The sequence below is a fragment of the Prunus persica genome, chromosome G2 (genome assembly GCF_000346465.2).
Source record: "Prunus persica cultivar Lovell chromosome G2, Prunus_persica_NCBIv2, whole genome shotgun sequence".
NCBI classification, from domain to species: Eukaryota; Viridiplantae; Streptophyta; class Magnoliopsida; order Rosales; family Rosaceae; genus Prunus; species Prunus persica.
This window is the reverse complement of record NC_034010.1, coordinates 13,335,304-13,353,694: the sequence shown is the minus strand read 5'-3', so window position 1 is coordinate 13,353,694 and position 18,391 is coordinate 13,335,304. Positions and strand designations below refer to the sequence as shown.

Here is an 18,391-nt window from a genome sequence, read left to right as displayed (position 1 = left end):
CCAACCCATTTGCTTGCTCTGCTGTGCAACTGCATTGCGCATCATTTTTATTTTTATTTTAAATGAGCCTTGCCAAACGACATAGTTTGGTCCTCAGTCAAATTTTTTTTTTAATTCACCTAGCCTCAAAATGACGTTGTTTTAGGCCAAGTTTTAAAAATTTTAAAATAAATATATATATTAGCACTTACCCAACTTTGCATAGCACCTCCAAACCCTTTCATTCCCAATTTCACATCTCTTCCCACCTCTCAAACCCCAACCTCCAACAACCTCCATCACAACTCTTCGCCGTTGGCCCAATGTCAACCACCACCACGTTATGCCGCCGTCCACCGCCCTTTTTTTCAACTACAAGTAAGCAAAATTTATTTTTATAAATTTATAATGATGATATATATTGTTGATGGTGATATCTTTTTTATGGAATGAAATTTATGGATATGATAATATAGATTGATTGAGTTTATGCTTGATTGATAATGTGAATTGGTTGAGTATATTAAATATTGATTGATATTTGATATGATAATTTGGTATATTGAATATTGATTTATATTTGATAGTAATGCTAAGCTTACCACATTTGTATACCACATTGTGTACCACCTCTCTAATAAAGGCGGAGCCCACCAATACAATGGGGCTCACTTCTATTAGAGAGGTGGTACATAATGTGGTATGAAAAATGTGGTAAGCCTAGCATTTTCCTTTCATATTCATATGATAATTTGGATAAAAATTAATGATTGATTGAATTAATTGATGTATTGATTTATGGAATGATTCTTTAAAAGAAAATTATCTACAAATAGTCCTTCTCCGTCTAATCCGAGTAGTTCAAATGCAAGACCAATTGAAGTAGATGAGATATTGGCTAATCTTCAGGCATACCCTAAACTAAGAACTTGAATGACGGATTATAATCTTAATATTCGAGATGAGATCTGAAGAGCATGTCTACAAAAGGGACCTTGTCAACCTAGAAGTTATAAATTCCCACAAACTAATCAATCAAGAATTAATATATGCTTCATTGCTCAATTGTTTGATGAGTTTGATTGGTTGGAATATAGTATAGCTAAAGATGTTGTGTTTTGTCATTGTTATCTCTTTAAACCTAATTTTGATCAAGTAGGTAGTGATGCATTCGCTAGGGTAGGCTTCAATAATTAAAATAAGGGGAAAGAAATATTTAACCTTAATGTTGGACCAATTGGTAGTGTTCACAACCAAGTTAGAGAAGTCGCTTTCAATTTGATGCATCAAACTATACACATTGAAACAATTGTGATCAAGCAAACAAATCGAGCTCGCACGGCTTATCGCACTTGCTTGAATGCATCATTCAAGATTTTGACAAACAAAAACTAGTTCGTCTTACTCAATTTTATCCTCAAGATTTTTCAGATCAAGACTTATTGATGCTTGAAGAACAACTTGGTGTTTATGTTCATCATATGTATTTGAGTAGTGATTTTTCTCAATTGGAAGGGATAGTCTTGCAGAAAAAATGGTGGAGAAAGGAATGCATGAAATATTTCCTTATGAGTATTTGCTTCTTTCATTGGCTTCGGTTTTACCAGTTGCAACCGCTATGAATATTATTAAAAATTCACTTTGCAACAGAATGGGAGATTAATGGTTAAATGATAGCTTGATTGTTTACATTGAGATAAATGTTTTTGCTTGTATTAATAACGAAACTATAATGCAACATTTTCAAAATATGAAAACTCGTCGTGGACAATTGTAACTTCTATTATTGGTTTTGTTATGAATTATAAATGGAAGTACTATCTTTCTATTTTTTTAATATTATTTTCTTTGTAGAAAAATTTCAGAACTTTTATACTATGAACCCTTGGCCGCATAATCCTGAATTCGTCACTGGGTCCAAGATGGTTTAACTTGATTATCCTTTGAAACTTAGTGCCAATTGGCGGGCAGTGATAAGTTCTTAAACCTTAAAATAGTTTAGGTTGAAAGTGTCGGTCCTAAGTACTGACTCCTAAACCTTGACTTGACACCTTTATTGAGCTCTACTCTCTCAATGGTGTGTCGTTTCTCTGTTACATCTCCTCAACCGGCACCACTAGTTACTTTTACTTTCCTTTTTCTCCGCAGCCTCTTATCCAAAACTTCTGAAAAGTTTGCTAGAATAACCATTCATAATTGAAGTTCGAGTGGTTGAACATTTATTTTGGGATTAATCTAAGGATGAACATGTGTCCATATATAATGTATTCTTGTTATATAATTTGGGAAGTGATTAACTGTTAAAGAATATAAGTCCCACATCTGAAAGTTGACTCAATAAAATACAATATAAAATGAATGGTTCCGTTCTTAATATCATTAATATTGAGGTCTTTTATAATAAAACTTCACACCTACTGACTTTGTAGGTGATTAAGTTGGAAAGAATCCGCTAGCCCATCTCTCTGAAATTTAACACTAATCATATATTTGAGCTTACTTTATAAAATAATGTCATGATTCGAACCATTAAATAGTTAAACTGCGACCTAAAAACTTGCTAACCGGTTATCATAAATTTAAACAAAATTTTTTGCTCAACACACCGGTAGAGAAGGAAAAATTAAGCGCAAATAAAATTACCAGGATTTAAGACGCCAGAAACTCTGGCAGGTTGTTATAATAATTATTTTTAAAAAAAAACAAAGAAGAAAGAAAACCAATAATTATTTCGCCCACATGGATATTGTCGGTCGGTTTTCAGACTAAAACCAGAAAGCAACCAAGATAAACGGTGCCAAAAACCATTAATAAAATTTAAAGCTTGCCCCACTCTCTCACATAATCACCCTTTTCATTTATGAGCCTCCCTTTCCCAGAAAATTCAACACTGAGTTTTTAGTACTTCCTTGCTCTCTCCTGTCAATTCTTGACATTAAATTTGGCTCAATATTTGTTGGACTCTTCTCAATCTAGAAGCTCATGTGATGTGAGTATAAATTTTTTTGAAAAAAATAATAATTTGGCATGCCTTTGTCATTAATCAATCCCTTTAACAGGTTTGGATTTGATGCCATGACAATTACATACCATCTATTTTTCATTCAATACAGAAGCCGACCCAAGAAGATTTTTTTCTTTAAACAATTTGGGTTTTTCACTTCAGACGCATCTTTTTTTATTTTCGACCTATAATAATTAATTTTTTTGACTAAACTCGATGACTAGGATCCAGATAAATACACTTGACGTGTCTAATTTTATGTTTTTAGATTCCTAAACACGCCAAATATTTGTTAGACTTTTTTACTTGCATCTTTTACATGTTTTTTTTATTAAAAAAAAATCTTCTATGTGTCAACTACGAAATGAAAATTAAATAGAGAGGGTATTTCATCATTAAAAAAAAAAAAGGTGGAGGTCTATACACGAATTCCTTTCGAAGTAGGCAACATTGCCTACTTGGGGGGAAGTATTTATTAAGATGCCTATTACGTTGAAGACGAAAGATACTGACGTGTAGTTAACTCCTTTGCATACTCACTTAAAGATGCTCACCTAGACATGGAAAAGGCCTTTATATAGACACGGGCATCTATATTGGGCTAGGGCTTGGCCTAATCCAACAGATAGTCTAACAAATCCCACATATTGTATCATATTTAAAAAAAAAAAAAAAAAAAAACTCACAAGATATTAATGATTAGGAAACAACATTTTTCAGGATAAAATCCCTTGTTTTTTTCGGGTTTAATCAAGGTGCAATTTTTTTTAAGGTAAGATACTATATTCACTGCGCAATGCAAGTATAACTTTTTGTTTTTTTAATGAAGAAAAGTTGAGAGGGAGATTGACTACTCTCATCACCAGCGCAGAACAGATCCACAACTTCGAAGTGGAAGAATTTAAGTGTGGAATACCAATATAACTTTAGATACAAAACCAACTAGTTTTTAATCCTAATCATAAAAAATGTCTCAAATTCAAATCAATTTTCCATCAGTAATATTAAATAATGATAATGATAATAACAAAACAACATAAATTTGCATCGTCAGCGCAAGTTAGGAGTTTTTATGGTTGGCCTAAATTTCGCATTTCATTAATATTAGTTTTATAATATGTTTAAATAGACCTAAATACCTTCAAAATTAAAACCCAATTACATCTAAAAGCCAAAAACCCTTCTCCCAGTTTTCACTTTTTGGCAATTTGAATTTTTCTGTAGTCCTCTCACTTACGAAATTTTAATCTAAAAGTGTGAGCCAAATTAATTCAATTTCAGACAAACCCGTCCCTCCCAATTACCACCCAGTACTTACCACTCACCACCATCTGTCTGACTTAACTCTCTCTGTACTTTTCTTGTATTTTTCTCCAGCTTTCGTATGAAACACCAGAAAAAACACCAATGAAAATAATAAATGAATTTGGTCCGCTATTGTATCATTTCTTTTTCTTTAGCCCATACAAATCACCTTCTAGGGTATTTCAGTAGTTTTCTTACACCAACCAACGGAGTCTAGTTCAGTAAAAAGACCATAAGTTATACTATCGCTTGTTAAAAACAAGAGTAGTTTTCTTACAATATCTAAACTTTTTTTATTAAAAAAATTAACATCTATGAAATTAGAGACAATTTAGGCTATAAACGATATATGCAAAGCTGATGTGGCACATGGCACAATCTTGACCATTGAATATATATCCAGAGAGTCAGTATCGACGTCTGGTGGTCTAGAAGAAGATGAGCCTCTGGTGGTTAGTTTTGCAAAACACTAAGCAGTTAAAGTTGGCATCATGTAAACAATATCTTTAAGAACACCAAAACATAAGGTTAATATTGTCTGTACTTTTCACCCTTTTTCATTCTTTTTTTCTACCAAGAAAATCGACTAGTTCGACTTGTACACTATTGATAATTTGGTGTGAGGTTATAATAATACAAATGTACATCCAATCAAAACCTATACAAAATTATAGTACTTAATCCAAGACCTGTCTTCCAAAGGCTTCAAAAACAGCCATGGGGCATCAAGGCTGCACTCGCTCCTGTAATTTAAATTGGTTATTCGAATTTCCAACGGTCATCAGGATTCGGGAATACCTAACTGGTCAATCAAGTACATAAGCGGCGGCAGCATCTGGCGATCCGAGAACTTGAGCAGCCTCGGCAATTCTGAAGGCCATTGTGGCTTTGTAAGTTACCAAATCTGCATTCTGCATGAGCAACTGAGCCCTTTTTCGTTTGCGAATTGCTAATTCCACGGATCTGTCTGCCTCAGCTTTCGCTTCTTCAACTTTATGTATGGCATTCTGCTCTTGCAATGCATCTTGTTCAGCAGCCATAGCTGTACACCAATACAAGTTCACATATTTAGTTCTCTTTTAAAAGAAAAGCCACACCAAGAAATGAGATCTTTTACAGGAAACACAACAAATACATTTTGCAGTGTCAAAAATGGTTACTGGAAAAATTTAAGATTCAATCATGCAGATACAGCTCACAGAACATCAAGAAATATTACAGGGCGTAATAAAATCCATAAAATTGCTCGTTTTGTCCACCTACTTTTTCACAAAAATGTAGGAAAATCATTTTGCTTGATTCACCAGCCAATATTAGAAAACACCGACATCCAAATCCTTTTTCGAAGTTTAAAAAAAAATATATATATATATACAGCAGCACCCCTCTTTCTTCCTCAAAGTGTGCTGCCCTATAGCCAGCACCATTTCATTTTATTTTTATTCTTTTAAATGTTGGTCCTTTTAAGTAGAGTTGTATGGGAGAAGATAAAACTGAACTTTTAAAAAGGGAGGCACGATCAACATTATGATGGATTGTGATAGCAAAACTCAACACTTCATCCCATCTGCAATCAGTTCAATCTGCCAATGTCAAATACTTAACCTGGGCATTCGGTCTAGAACAACCCAAATGCCAATAAAACATCAAGGAAAAAGACAACAGACCCAAGCACAGAAAAAAATTATGCAGGTACCAATAAGATGTGCCCTGATATTGGGCTGCTGCTGGATTACTAAAAATTCAAATGTCAATGCCACAACATACGCTATCATGTAGACTAGTATTTTTCAAAAAAAAAAAATTGTGAAACTCATTGTACAACTAGGATTTCATGATAAAATATTGAAAAAGTACCTTGCAAGAAACTTGGTTGTTTTCCTCTACCAAATTGACTTGGCTGTCGTTTGAATGATCTTCTCTTGCGCAGAACAGGCTTTGGGTCCAGCAGAGCTCTCTTCGATTGATGCCCCTGTTAGAAAGGGTCATTAATGCGTTCAGATAACCAAATTATTAGAACTTAAATATGCAAATCGCATTTGCAATGAGATTTCTTCCAGAAAAAGAAAAAATTCATCCACAAGTTTCAGAGTGGTTCAACTTCCCAGAAGAGTACTGAGCATAGCACCGAGTGAAAGTGAAATTTTAATGGAACATGTGCTACCTTTCTTACTATATTTACTGGTTCCAGATCTTATTGTCAAATTTAGGTGCACTCGACCAGGGTAAAAAAAAAAGGGAGATAAGGAGTTGTATACCAAAAAATTTAATAATATGTATGAAAAAAAAATTTCCTTTCAAAAGCTAAAACTCGGTGCTATACATGTAGACCACTGAATATCAGGAAGTGTACGGACAGTTCATTCAAATATAATTCCGTGGATTTAAAAATTGAGATCCATAGATTCACAAAAAAACAAAAAACAAAAAAAAAAAAAAACAAAGATCACTGCCAGTCCACCAGAACTGCATTGCAACAATCTCACTACTGGCAAAAGGCATAAAAACAAATTGCATACTGAAATTCAACAATGGCAATTCATTCAATAGGCAGTATATATCATCAATAGAGAGAGAGGAGGACGGGGGCTGAATTACTCATTATTGAAAAGAATGGTGATAAATTTCAATTATACAACAATCATCAAATAAATTTATCTACAAAAATAAATCAGAACAATTACAAACACAAATTAGTAATTCTGATTGAAATAATCTTATAAATATTCCCTATCTAACAAAGAAACAAGTCAACCAAAATTTTCCCGAGGCATTAAGAATCCCATCATATATACATTAAATAACTTGACATAGATGTATTGCCAATATACAACATGATATCTGAAGCACAATGTCACTAGTACCTGGAATACCCTAAGCAGTGATGATGACCTTTTCTGCTTCCGTTTATTCATCCAATAACTATATATAGCCTCTACTACTTCCCTCCTCCCCATATCCAGACAAAGATTAGCAGCTGCATTCTCATCAGCGAAATCATACGGTCTACAATAAAATGCCTTCTCAAACGCATCAACCATTAATTCAAAATTATCCTCTGAAACATGGTCATGAAGTTCATTCTCCGCAAAGAAGTCACTGTTGAACTTTTTCAGCCACTCCTCGTCATCAGAGTCCATGTCATAATTCGCAGTCCTCTTTGCCATGGCTCTAGACACCTCATCATCATTCAGATAAATGTATGATTCTGGTCTGTCAAACAGAGTGCTGTGGCTATCCGCATAACCTGGGACTTCACGCACCCCAGGCACGGGGATGAACTTAATAGCTGGAGCTGGTACAACACGATCAGAACACTCCTTGTAAAGATCCTTAAAAATAGCCCAGTCACATCGATTGGGAAACTCTAGCTTCCAATTATTATCACCATTACTATCTGCAGACCATATTATAGCCTGTGTTATACGGTTTTTAGAGCAGGGCCTCATTACTTTCTCTGCCTTGTGAGTGTATCGGGTTAATCCATTTTTCTTGACCACAAGAAGCCACTCTCCAGATGAAGACATTTCTAACATGACAGTTGCCCCATCTTCTCTATAACATTTGTCTAATTCAGTGAACAATATATTCGCTGAGCAGCTTGTCGAATCTAAATCCCGTTTTGATCCCTCGATGGTCAAACTCTCTGCTTTCAAGTTTCCTGCAAGAGATAATGAAACTGACTTCCTAAGCATATGCTTAGATTCTACAGAAGAAAAAGGGAGGCCATTCTTCCTAATACTGATTAACTCAGAAACTAGGGCTCCATTGGGTTTGCGTAGGGAAACCAGTGAAGGATTTCTAGACCGTCTTCTCCTCAATGAACTCCGCCGCTTCTGAATACCACGCGAGGTTAAACCATTCCTATACTGGGTGCTTCTACAAGCTAATTTGGGAACTCTTACACTTGAATGCAACGCATGCCTGTTCTCAATAAAATCAACTTTTTCACCATCATCATCATCATCTCCCTGATCAATAAATTCTCCATTTTCATGCCCATCAATCAGATTATTTACAGTTAGATGACAACGGAATCTAAGATGCATGCTGGTCTGCATGAACATAAAACATCCAGGAACTGCAGAAAAGTCCACAGAAAACAATGGGATAAACTGCTCGGCCCCAAAAAGCTTGCAAACCCCAGACCTCCTAGTACAAGAACGATCCTGAAACAAGGTTTAACAAATAAAAATAAATCAAACTCATGACCAAATAGAAAAGCAACAACATATTCACAAACCACAAAAGGACACCTTTTTGCAATCAAATTCCCATTACATAGACATGTATCAAATGTAATGGACAACCACCACTTACCCGCGAGAACTGAATGCCATAGGAGGCAAAAATGCTGCCAATCGGCTCTAAAGCAAGAAACTCAGAAAATTCAGTCAACCCAAGACTGGCCCTCGTCATGTACACCAAAACAGAATACAAAAACCGACCAGCCCAGTAACCCTGAGCCCATGAAGACTCCACCGAAAAGCATAGCACTTCTGGGCACACAAAACCCGGATGGGAATCCAACTCCTTACTCTTCTTCATCCTCTGCCTCCGAGCAAACCTCCGCCCATACATTCTATCATCAGATCCATTTTCCTTCTCTACATTCCCTAAAAAACTTGCACTGGCACGCTTCCTCTTTCGGGTATACACAATCCCATACCTCTTATGCTCTTTGAGCAAGTCAGCCAAAAGCTCATTGCTTTGAGGCTTCTTGACCAATGAGGTCTTCAAAACAGGGGTGTTTCGTCTTGGACTACCGACTTGGTTGGCCCCAGCCCATTTCTTGTGATTTAATCCAACAACAGACTCTCCGGCATGGCTTTTCATGAGTTTGAGCCAGTCCTCGTCGCCATTGCGGGCCCTCTCGAGCTTGGACTCAGAGGATTCGGGCCAGAGGCGGCGCCCGGAACGCAGGACCCGAGCCCCATCGACCCCACCCTTCACCATCCCCATCCCGAAAACCCTGGTCGTCCGTCTCATCTCCACCGATGGCATTTCCGTGCTCAGATTCCGAAGCAACACCACTCCGGACTTCCTCCTCCTGCTCCTCCTTGACTCAGTGAGTCGCCGAGTCGATCTCCGAGTCGACTCAGTCGCAAACTCGGGGTGCTTGGAACTCTCAACAGAAGAAAGCGGCAGCGACGGAGCTCTCATGGTCCGGCGCCATGTTCAGGGCTGGGAGAAGTCGGAACTCTATGGACTCGCTTCGACTCGGGGTTCGACTCGGGGTTCGACTCGGGACTGGTAACGAGTTTGGCTCATTAATAACGATGAAAATACAGATTTTATTTTCTTATACAGAGACAAATAAAATAAAACCGATTAAAAATAATCACAAAAAAATCGGAAAAAAAAAGAAAAGAAAAGGAAGAAACCGATTAGATTTTCACAATCCAAAAGAAAAAAAGAAAGCTCTGGGTGTTCGAGAAAGAAAATCAAGAGAGAGATTATGAGGAAGAAGTACACAAGTACATACAGATACTAATTTACAGAGGAAACAAATCTACACAACTGAGATCTGAAAGAGAACGAGAGAGAGAAGATCGATCGAGTTTTGGGATTTGCGTTTTAGAGAGAGAGAGAGAGAGAGAGAGAGAGAGAGAGAGAGAGGCGGGAGAGTGCGTTTTGGGGACTGGTATCGGCTAGGGTTTATGATAAAAACCACAGAGGGGGAGTTTTGGGTGAAACCAATCGCCGACTCGCGAGGACCGTCGGATGGGAGATGGACGGTTGAAATTGCACCTCCTTCGTTCTTTTTATATTGATTCGATGGCTCCAATGAGAAAAAAAAAAAAAAAGGAGAGAGAGAGAAAAAGGGAGAGTGGGTGTGTCTTTCTGTGTGTGAGAGGGAAGACTCAGACTGGAGGGAGTGGTTGATATTTTTACGTTATGTTGGGTGGAAATTACTGAAAAAGGGCTTCATTGTGATGGGGGATAGTGGGGGAATTTCGAACGTTGAGATGGGGTTTTTGGTCTTTTAGGCGGTGGAGCTTCATATTTTGGGGTAAAAGTGGCGACTATCGCTGCCGTGACTTCGGGATTTAAATTGTGTTACGGTTGTAAATCTTGAAGGGGTACAACAAGTACGCTGTAATTTTCAGTTCACTTTTTTGCTTTTTTTATAATTGGATTGGAGACGTAGCAAAACTAAAACTTTCGGACTACTAGCTAATGGGTCTAATCTATCAAAAAAGAATTTCGATTTATAAACTAGTTGTCTCAAATTGAAACCTGTTGTAAAAGAATAAAAGAATAAACATGTGGAGCCTACTAACTATTCATTACTGTTCATTACTGTTCATTTGGCGGCTTTGATAGAGTTTGTCTGTCACGGGTGAACAGTGATGAATAGTGATGAATAGTGATTATTTCAGCCTATAAATAAGAAGAGAAACGGAAAGAAGAAGAGAAGAAAAAAAGAGAAAGGAAGAGAAGGAAGAAAGAGGAAAGAGAGAGCAGAGAGAAATTCTCCTAGAGAGAAAATTCAGTGAGCCACATATATTGTAAACACTAAACTTGTAACCCTATTATTTTACATAGTGGAAAAGTTACTGCTGCTGCTCTCCGAGGACGTAGGCATAGCCGAACCTCGTTAAATGTTGTGTCTCATCTACTTTACGTGCAGCTCTGAATTATCGCACATATCCCAGGTTATTTTATAACACGTTATCAGCACGAGAAGCTCTCAGGTATAATTTTTGTGCTGCACTATTATTTATAATACTAACCATTATGTTGATGTAAAGAAGAAAAGCCAACGCATCTAGCTTTCCACTAATATATCAGTATAATATATATATATTATATATATGAAAAGTTGATGGTAATATAATATACTATATTTATCTGCTTTTCTATTACTAACCATTAACAAAAATGGACCATTGGTAATACTAAACATATTATCAGTGGGAGACCGTTACTAATACTAACACTTTCCTTATCTTGTTCAGTGGTGGTTTTTATTCCCACATTTTTTTATTCCCACATTTTTTTATTTACTATATGGTGTAGGTTTATTACCCATACAACAGTATTTATTTAAAAGGGTGGTGCGGGTTTATCGCCCACGCCTTTGCTTTTATTTAAATGTATGGAGCAGAATTAGTGCCCATATAAGCACGTTTACTTTACCGCACATTTAATTTTATTTAAGATATGGTGCGGGATTAACGTCCATACAGCAAGCTATTTAATTTATTTAAAATATGGTGCGGGTTTATCGTCCATACCAGTAATTTATTTATCAGCAATTTATTTTATGGATTAATTGTGCTGTATGATGAGTTTTTACAGTGTGCAGATCAGGACCAGAAGTTCCTTGATCCTCATCATACAATTACATCAGGACTTGAAGATCCTTGATGATGATATTGATATGAGAGCTGGCAGTCTCTCCGGTACTATACTTGTAAACATGTGATTGGACTTAAAGGTCCTTGATCCATGACATGTGAATAAGGACCTGGGGTTCCTTAATGATGTAATAGTACCGTATTGGTTAATAGTGACGTATGCATAAATATGAGCCATGGATGATAACTGTACTGGCAGATGTACTGTACACATGAATAGATATGTATTCATGACTTGATGAACAGTACTATTCACATGAATAGTGACGTATGCATAAATATTAACCATTTTGGATAAACCGTCACTATATACAAAAGGGAACCTGCAATTCCTTAAACTCATGGATGAGAAATTAAATGAGATGCCAAAAGTTCCTCAAAATATGGACAATTATGTAAGGGCTTGAAGTCCCGGAATATGTACAGAAAATTGTAAAAATGTCCATACCATGAGAATATGTGGCTTTGGCCTGAAGTTCAAAATTTAAGAGTATTGAGAACCTGAAGTTCCAACAATTAAATGGACAACCCTTGAGGTATTATTGTAAATTGTGGTACACCACATATTTCTTTGGCATAAGAAGATGATGAATTTAATAAAGTTCGATTCTGTTATAATCGACACCTCAAGGAAGAAATATATTTTGTGAATTCCGGTTGTTAAGAATACACTGCGAAATGGATAATATCAATATAAACCTCAAATAATGAATTGAGGCTCCCCACATATTTTATTATACCTGGGCCGGAAGCCCATGGATCCAAATATATGAGAGATCCTGAACTTGAAGTTGTGGGTATATAGTAGTTAATGCTCTTCACTACTATATTGCGATATTATCGTGGCTTTTACTCAATTCATATTTCATGTCCATTTGAAAAGGGCAAATAAATTCTGAGTTTGTGCCCAGGCCAAAAGTTCCGGGCTACCATGCAATTTGGGAGAGACAATGTGATTATTTGAACCTATAAGGCACAAGGTTCCAAACCGTCATTTTGAAAAGACGTAAAAACCACAGGTGCAAGTTTAAGAATGTGCGCAATTATTATTACGGAAACATACAACAGATAGATTTTTTCCACCTGCAATGAATGTGCAGGCCCTGTAAAATCTATAAAATTACATTATGTTCTAGAAGCCTTTGAAGGAAGAGGACGGCGCCTCTTAAGCTTAGCCATGAGCTTCTCGTGGTCTCCCAAAATTCTTTCATTGGAGACCTGCAGCATGTCTAGCCTTCTCAGTGTATCAACTGAGTACGAACTCACCAGTTTCAACAAGGAATTATTCTCTCCTTTAAGTTTCTCAACCTCCTGTTGAGACTCATGAAACATTCTTTGGAGAGACGAATTTTCAGTTGTCAGCTTCTCAACCTCGTTTGCTCTAACACGCAAACGATCAGCCATGTTAGAAACAGAAGCAGCACTCTGAATGCTAAAAGCCATTGAGTCATCAATAGCCTCTTCCTCAGACCTCCCTGTTAACAGCATTTCATCCATTGGAGTAATGAAATTCCTAGCTACTATGACAGCAGTAGCATCATTCATCATCACAGAATCATTAACTGTGAGATGACGATTTTGGGATACAAAGGATGGACGCCAAACTTTGGCGTCACTGTTTGCTGTTGGAGCATCATTTAAATTAAAATAATTTGGGCAGGAAGAAGAGGAAGCCATTTTTGAGAAGGTTTCGAAGAAAGTCTTAGGAAAACTAAAGTTTCAGAAAATGAAGAAATTTGAGTTGAAACGCAGTTGCTCCAATCAAGTTTTACAAAGGCCATATCTATGGGAGGAAATATGGCTACTGTTTTTCAGGACCCCAATATCTTCTCGAATCCCCATATTATCTTTTTCTTTCCTAGAGTCCAAAACTTCACGTGGCCTCTAATAATGCATGTCGGCACTTTCGGCGTTTTCAAGCATTATTTTCAAAGCCGATCTTGCTTTACGGATTTCACGGAGCTACTTTTTCAAAAGCACCCCGAGAATCTCGCACTTTTTCAACAGCATCCCGAGAATCTCGCAATTTTCCTATGGTTAATTCGAAATTCACCGGTTCTACCTATTCATTGTATTTGTGTATAAATGTGTTACTAACGAAATTTTCTTTGCAGAAGACATCCAGTTTACTCCATATCTAGTGATGCGATATTTACTTGTTTTTCTTATCAGTAAGCACTCAATATGCCCGAGAAGCAAGACTATCTCTGATCATCCATTCAGGAAGCAAGACTATCCCTGATCATGTTTCCACTATATCAGGGAACTGTGAAGGCAACCTTATGCTCTAATCTCCGGAAGTTCTTCTAAACTAGAAGAAATGAGAGCTTGTCGTTTGCTCCCACCAGCTTCCTTCCTTGATTGCCGAGCTTGTTGTCTGCTCCCACCAGCTTCCTTCCTTGATTGCTTACCTTACCTTGCAATCAATATCACAATCTTTTTGCATTTTTTCTCTTTTTATAACTCTCTGTTCATAAGGGATTTTATTTCTTTAGAATGAACATCCGAAGAAAGAATCCTTGCAGTGATCCTAACTCTGAGAGTTATTTGTTCTTGACAGAGAAAAGAATTGTGATTTTTGCTCTTGCAGGATATAACAAGATCATCAAGCGATACTTTATATTTACTGGGCCGATACGAGCTTGAATGATACTTGAGAAAAGTTTCTCCCACCTAAGGATGTAAGCAATACTTGTGTTATTTTATGCTTATATACCTATTTGATATTTTATCTTGAAAGGTAACCAAATGGGGAGATAAGTCCGTTCCAATAGAATGGCTTGTATGTATCCATGAATTATTAACGCAAATTTTACAGATTGCAAGTTGGATACATTGATAATACACTGCACAGATTAAAGTCCCATAAGAACAGAATATGGGTATAGCAGTGATCAATATGATGCACGCCTGTTGCGTAGCAAATGATGTGGATTGAAGTCCCGAAAGGACAATTCTTTGACATGTCAATATTGATATTATGCACGCCTAATGCGTAGCAAATTATATGGGTTAAAGTCCCATAATATGGGTTAAAGTCCCATAAATTAATTGACATGTATGTATTAATCTGTGGCATGCCTGCAGCATGACAGATATATGGGTTCTAAATGTTCCAACTCCCTAAATGGAGATTATCCATGCCCTGCTATAAAATAACGCTCCATTGGAGGTTATAATCTACATTCTCACATAATAAAAGCCCCCTGCAGTGGCTTGGGTACCCAAAAGCAAAGAAATGCTTATAATTGATGCATGCGCATGCACATGAGAATGGTGGGATCATAAATTGATGAATGACAAATTTTTGATTTTGGAGTAGCTACTCAAATCATCAATGGGCTGTGTTGATTGGAACCACGTTCAATTATTAAATGTCGACAATATCATTGGCCAACATGGAATGAGGCAATTCCATTATAGATGAGAATGAACGTGAAAGAACAAACCCACAGTACGAACCCTAAAAGATGTTAATATTAAAAGTTATACTTGGGTGTTCGGAATAAAAAGGGAATATACCTACTTTGTATGACACAATGTTTTTGACATAAACAAGGGATGTTGGGTTTTCTCCATATTTATAGATTCAATTGTGCCCCTTTATTGCACATTTACGGAGACCAACATGTTATCTTTAAGGGTTATTAAATGCACAGAGCATATCACCTGAAGTGATTCCCTAAAGATGTATAAATAGCTGGGTTAAAGCTATATAATGTGCCATAGAGTTTAATCCCTTTAAACAAAATCCTTGAAAGGATTGAAATTGCATGAAGCAAGTCTGTGGACATGTGCCTGAAGCACAAAATCTGTACTCAATGTTAATGTACATAAATCGCCTCAGTGAGTATATTGATTATAATGTGTTTGCAACACATTAAAGCTTCTCAAGAATTCCAGAAATATTTGTCTCGACTTAAAAGATCGAGCATTATGCCAACGAGATACTTGCTTATACTAAGAAAGTATTGAAGCATTTTTATGAGGATTATCCGTTGGGCACTTTAAGGATTTTCCAGAAGTATGTTGGACCGGACATCATATTTTCCAGATAAGGCTCAACTCCATCACCATCATTTTGGGATGATGTGAGGTATATTTGATGCTATTTCCGCATAACACCATGTATGGGCATATTCTTTCAAGTGAACTTATAAATAGCCCAAGCGTTATTAGATATGCGGACTCTGAAAATTTCTATGATTTACATAGAGATAGCTCACTGGAAATATATTTACTATATGAATTGTTTGTGGCTACATCATCCACTCACTCCGAAAGATTCTCAATCCAAAAGATAGTCATGAAGACATCAGGGGGAGATATTAATCAGGGGGAGCATCCAGAAGTATGCTATACAGATTGTTGTACTCTTCTTTCCATCAGTTCTCTACCTTACTAGGTTTTCTCCAAGCAAGTCTTTAATGATACAACCGACATATCATTAGTGGTCTCCAAGGGGGAGTGTTGTAAAAGAATAAAAGAATAAACATGTGGAGCCCACTAACTATTCATTACTGTTCATTACTGTTCATTTGGTGGCTTTGATAGAGTTTGTCTGTCACGGGTGAACAGTGATGAATAGTGATGAATAGTGATTATTTCAGCCTATAAATAAGAAGAGAAACGGAAAGAAGAAGAGAAGAAAAAAAGAGAAAGGAAGAGAAGGAAGAAAGAGGAAAGAGAGAGCAGAGAGAAATTCTCCTAGAGAGAAAATTCAGTGAGCCACATATATTGTAAACACTAAACTTGTAGCCCTATTATTTTACATAGTGGAAAAGTTACTGCTGCTGCTCTCCGAGGACGTAGGCATAGCCGAACCTCGTTAAATGCTGTGTCTCATCTACTTTACGTGCAGCTCTGAATTATTGCACATATCCCAGGTTATTTTATAACAAAACCCTCAGGCATTCTCCAACCTATTTGGGGCAAAATTCAAATTTTCCCCTCCAAAAAGTAACTATTTGGATTTTACCCAAACTCAAATCGTTTTTTCTCCCAACCTTCCGGACTCAAATTTTAAGTCTGCAACTTTATTAAATTATTTAAGAATTGTTAAAGTCTTTTTTTAAAAAAAAAAAATTTAGGGATAACTTTTCTTCATTCAATCTTTTTAAATAATTTCATAATTAAATTTTTTGAACAGTTTGACCTAAAAAAATTGAAATTCCACAAATATAATTTTATTCCAAAAGAAAACACACAACATAATTTTAAAAGATAACACACAATACTTCAAATTCACCATGCATGAAACCAAATAGGAATAAACTAATAACCACTATCGTGGGGGCTTGGATAATAGTCCCCTGAGTTGTCTTCAGGATTAACGGTAGACTGTTGACCTTGTGCATGTTCTTGCATAATTTCATCTTGTTTATCTCCCTAATACTTCTTCTTTCTTGGAGTAAATTTGGACACGTCCATGGACATTATTTTTTGTTTTTAGGCTTCCTTATTTGTTGCTTCTGATACGCATAAGCAATGGCTTGATATGTTCTTCGCTCGGGTCTAGTAATGCCCTGATCATTTTCCAGAAACTTTTGATATACATGCTTTCAAAATGTGTCGCTTGCTTGATTGGTGCCAATAGCCCCATCTTCACTGATAGAAACTCATCCTTTGCACAATGCCTCATCTTCTTCGGGCCTCCAATTCACACCTCTTTGAGATTTTGTGGACATCGTTGACAAGATTGAAAGGAGATTGATGAGATTGACAAAGGAAAAATAAATTGAGAAATTGATAAAATATTTTTGGTAGATTATTTGAGAAATGGATGGGTATTTATAGAGTTTGGAGTGAGTTTTGGGGTTGGATCTGATCAAGATTAATTTAAAATATTATTTTGACCGTTGGATTTAAATTTCAATCGCTGGATATTTTTTTTTACCGTTAAAATAGCTTAGATTTAATCTAGATGGTTGATTTAAGTCACATTTAGAATACCAAAAAAAAAAAACGAATTCAATTATTGTCATTGGATTCCAACGGCAACTTCATAGCAACTTGACAAGTGGCGGGACAAACAGACAAACAACAGCAGCATAGTAGGTCATCTAGGGCCCACGTCAGATGCTTTGGACATGAGGCTATTCCAGATGCCTTAGGCCCCACCAAATAGTTTTGGATCTAAGTAATACTTGGACTAGTATTTGGGTTTAAGTTAGGGTTTTCTCAAATTTTGACCCCTTCATTTTCTTGGGTTTGGAGAGGTTTTAGGATATTTTGGGTTTAGCCTCATGGGCTGGAGACGGCCTCAAGACACTTTAGGCCTTCTCCAACTCATTTGAACTTAAAACCAAATTTTCTCCCTCCAAAAAGTAGCTATTTGGGTTTTACCTGGACTCAAACCGTTTTTTTCCCTAACCTTTCATACTCAAATTTTAAGTCCACTACTTTATTAAATTGTTTAAGAATGGTTTAAGTCTAATTTTTTTCATAGGTAACTTTTCTTCATTTAATCTTTTTAAATAACTTCATAATTTAATATTTTGAACAATTTGACCTAAAAAAAATTGAAATTCCATAAATATAATTTTATTTGAGAAATAGGTGGGTATTTATAGAGTTTGGAGTGAGTTTCGGAGTTGGATATGATTTAGATTAATTTAAAATATTATTTTAGCTGTTGGATTTATATTTCAGTCGCTGGATCTTTTTTTTACCATTAAAATTGCTTCGATTTAATATGGATAGCTGATTTGGATTACTATTGGAATTATAAAAAAAATAT

General features: G+C 36.3%; 1 protein-coding gene across 1 annotated transcript; it reads right to left on the bottom strand.

The window, feature by feature from the left end:
• LOC18787926 lies at positions 4,766–10,129 on the bottom strand. Its single transcript, XM_007221357.2, has 4 exons — positions 8,609–10,129; positions 7,153–8,457; positions 6,146–6,260; positions 4,766–5,330 (listed from the first exon to the last, which is right to left on the bottom strand). Exons 1-4 carry the CDS (start codon positions 9,449–9,451, stop codon positions 5,095–5,097), a joined length of 2,499 nt encoding a protein of 832 aa, XP_007221419.1. The 5' UTR covers positions 9,452–10,129; the 3' UTR covers positions 4,766–5,094.

Coding starts and splice junctions, on each gene's coding strand:
- LOC18787926 (XM_007221357.2), bottom strand. CDS start 9,451: ATGAGAGCTCCGTCGCTGCCGCTTTCTTCTGTTGAGAGTTCCAAGCAC. Junction 8,458..8,608: donor ATGGCATTCAGTTCTCGCGG/GTAAGTGGTGGT, acceptor ACCTTGTTTCAG/GATCGTTCTTGTACTAGGAG. Junction 5,331..6,145: donor ACAACCAAGTTTCTTGCAAG/GTACTTTTTCAA, acceptor ATTGGTGTACAG/CTATGGCTGCTGAACAAGAT.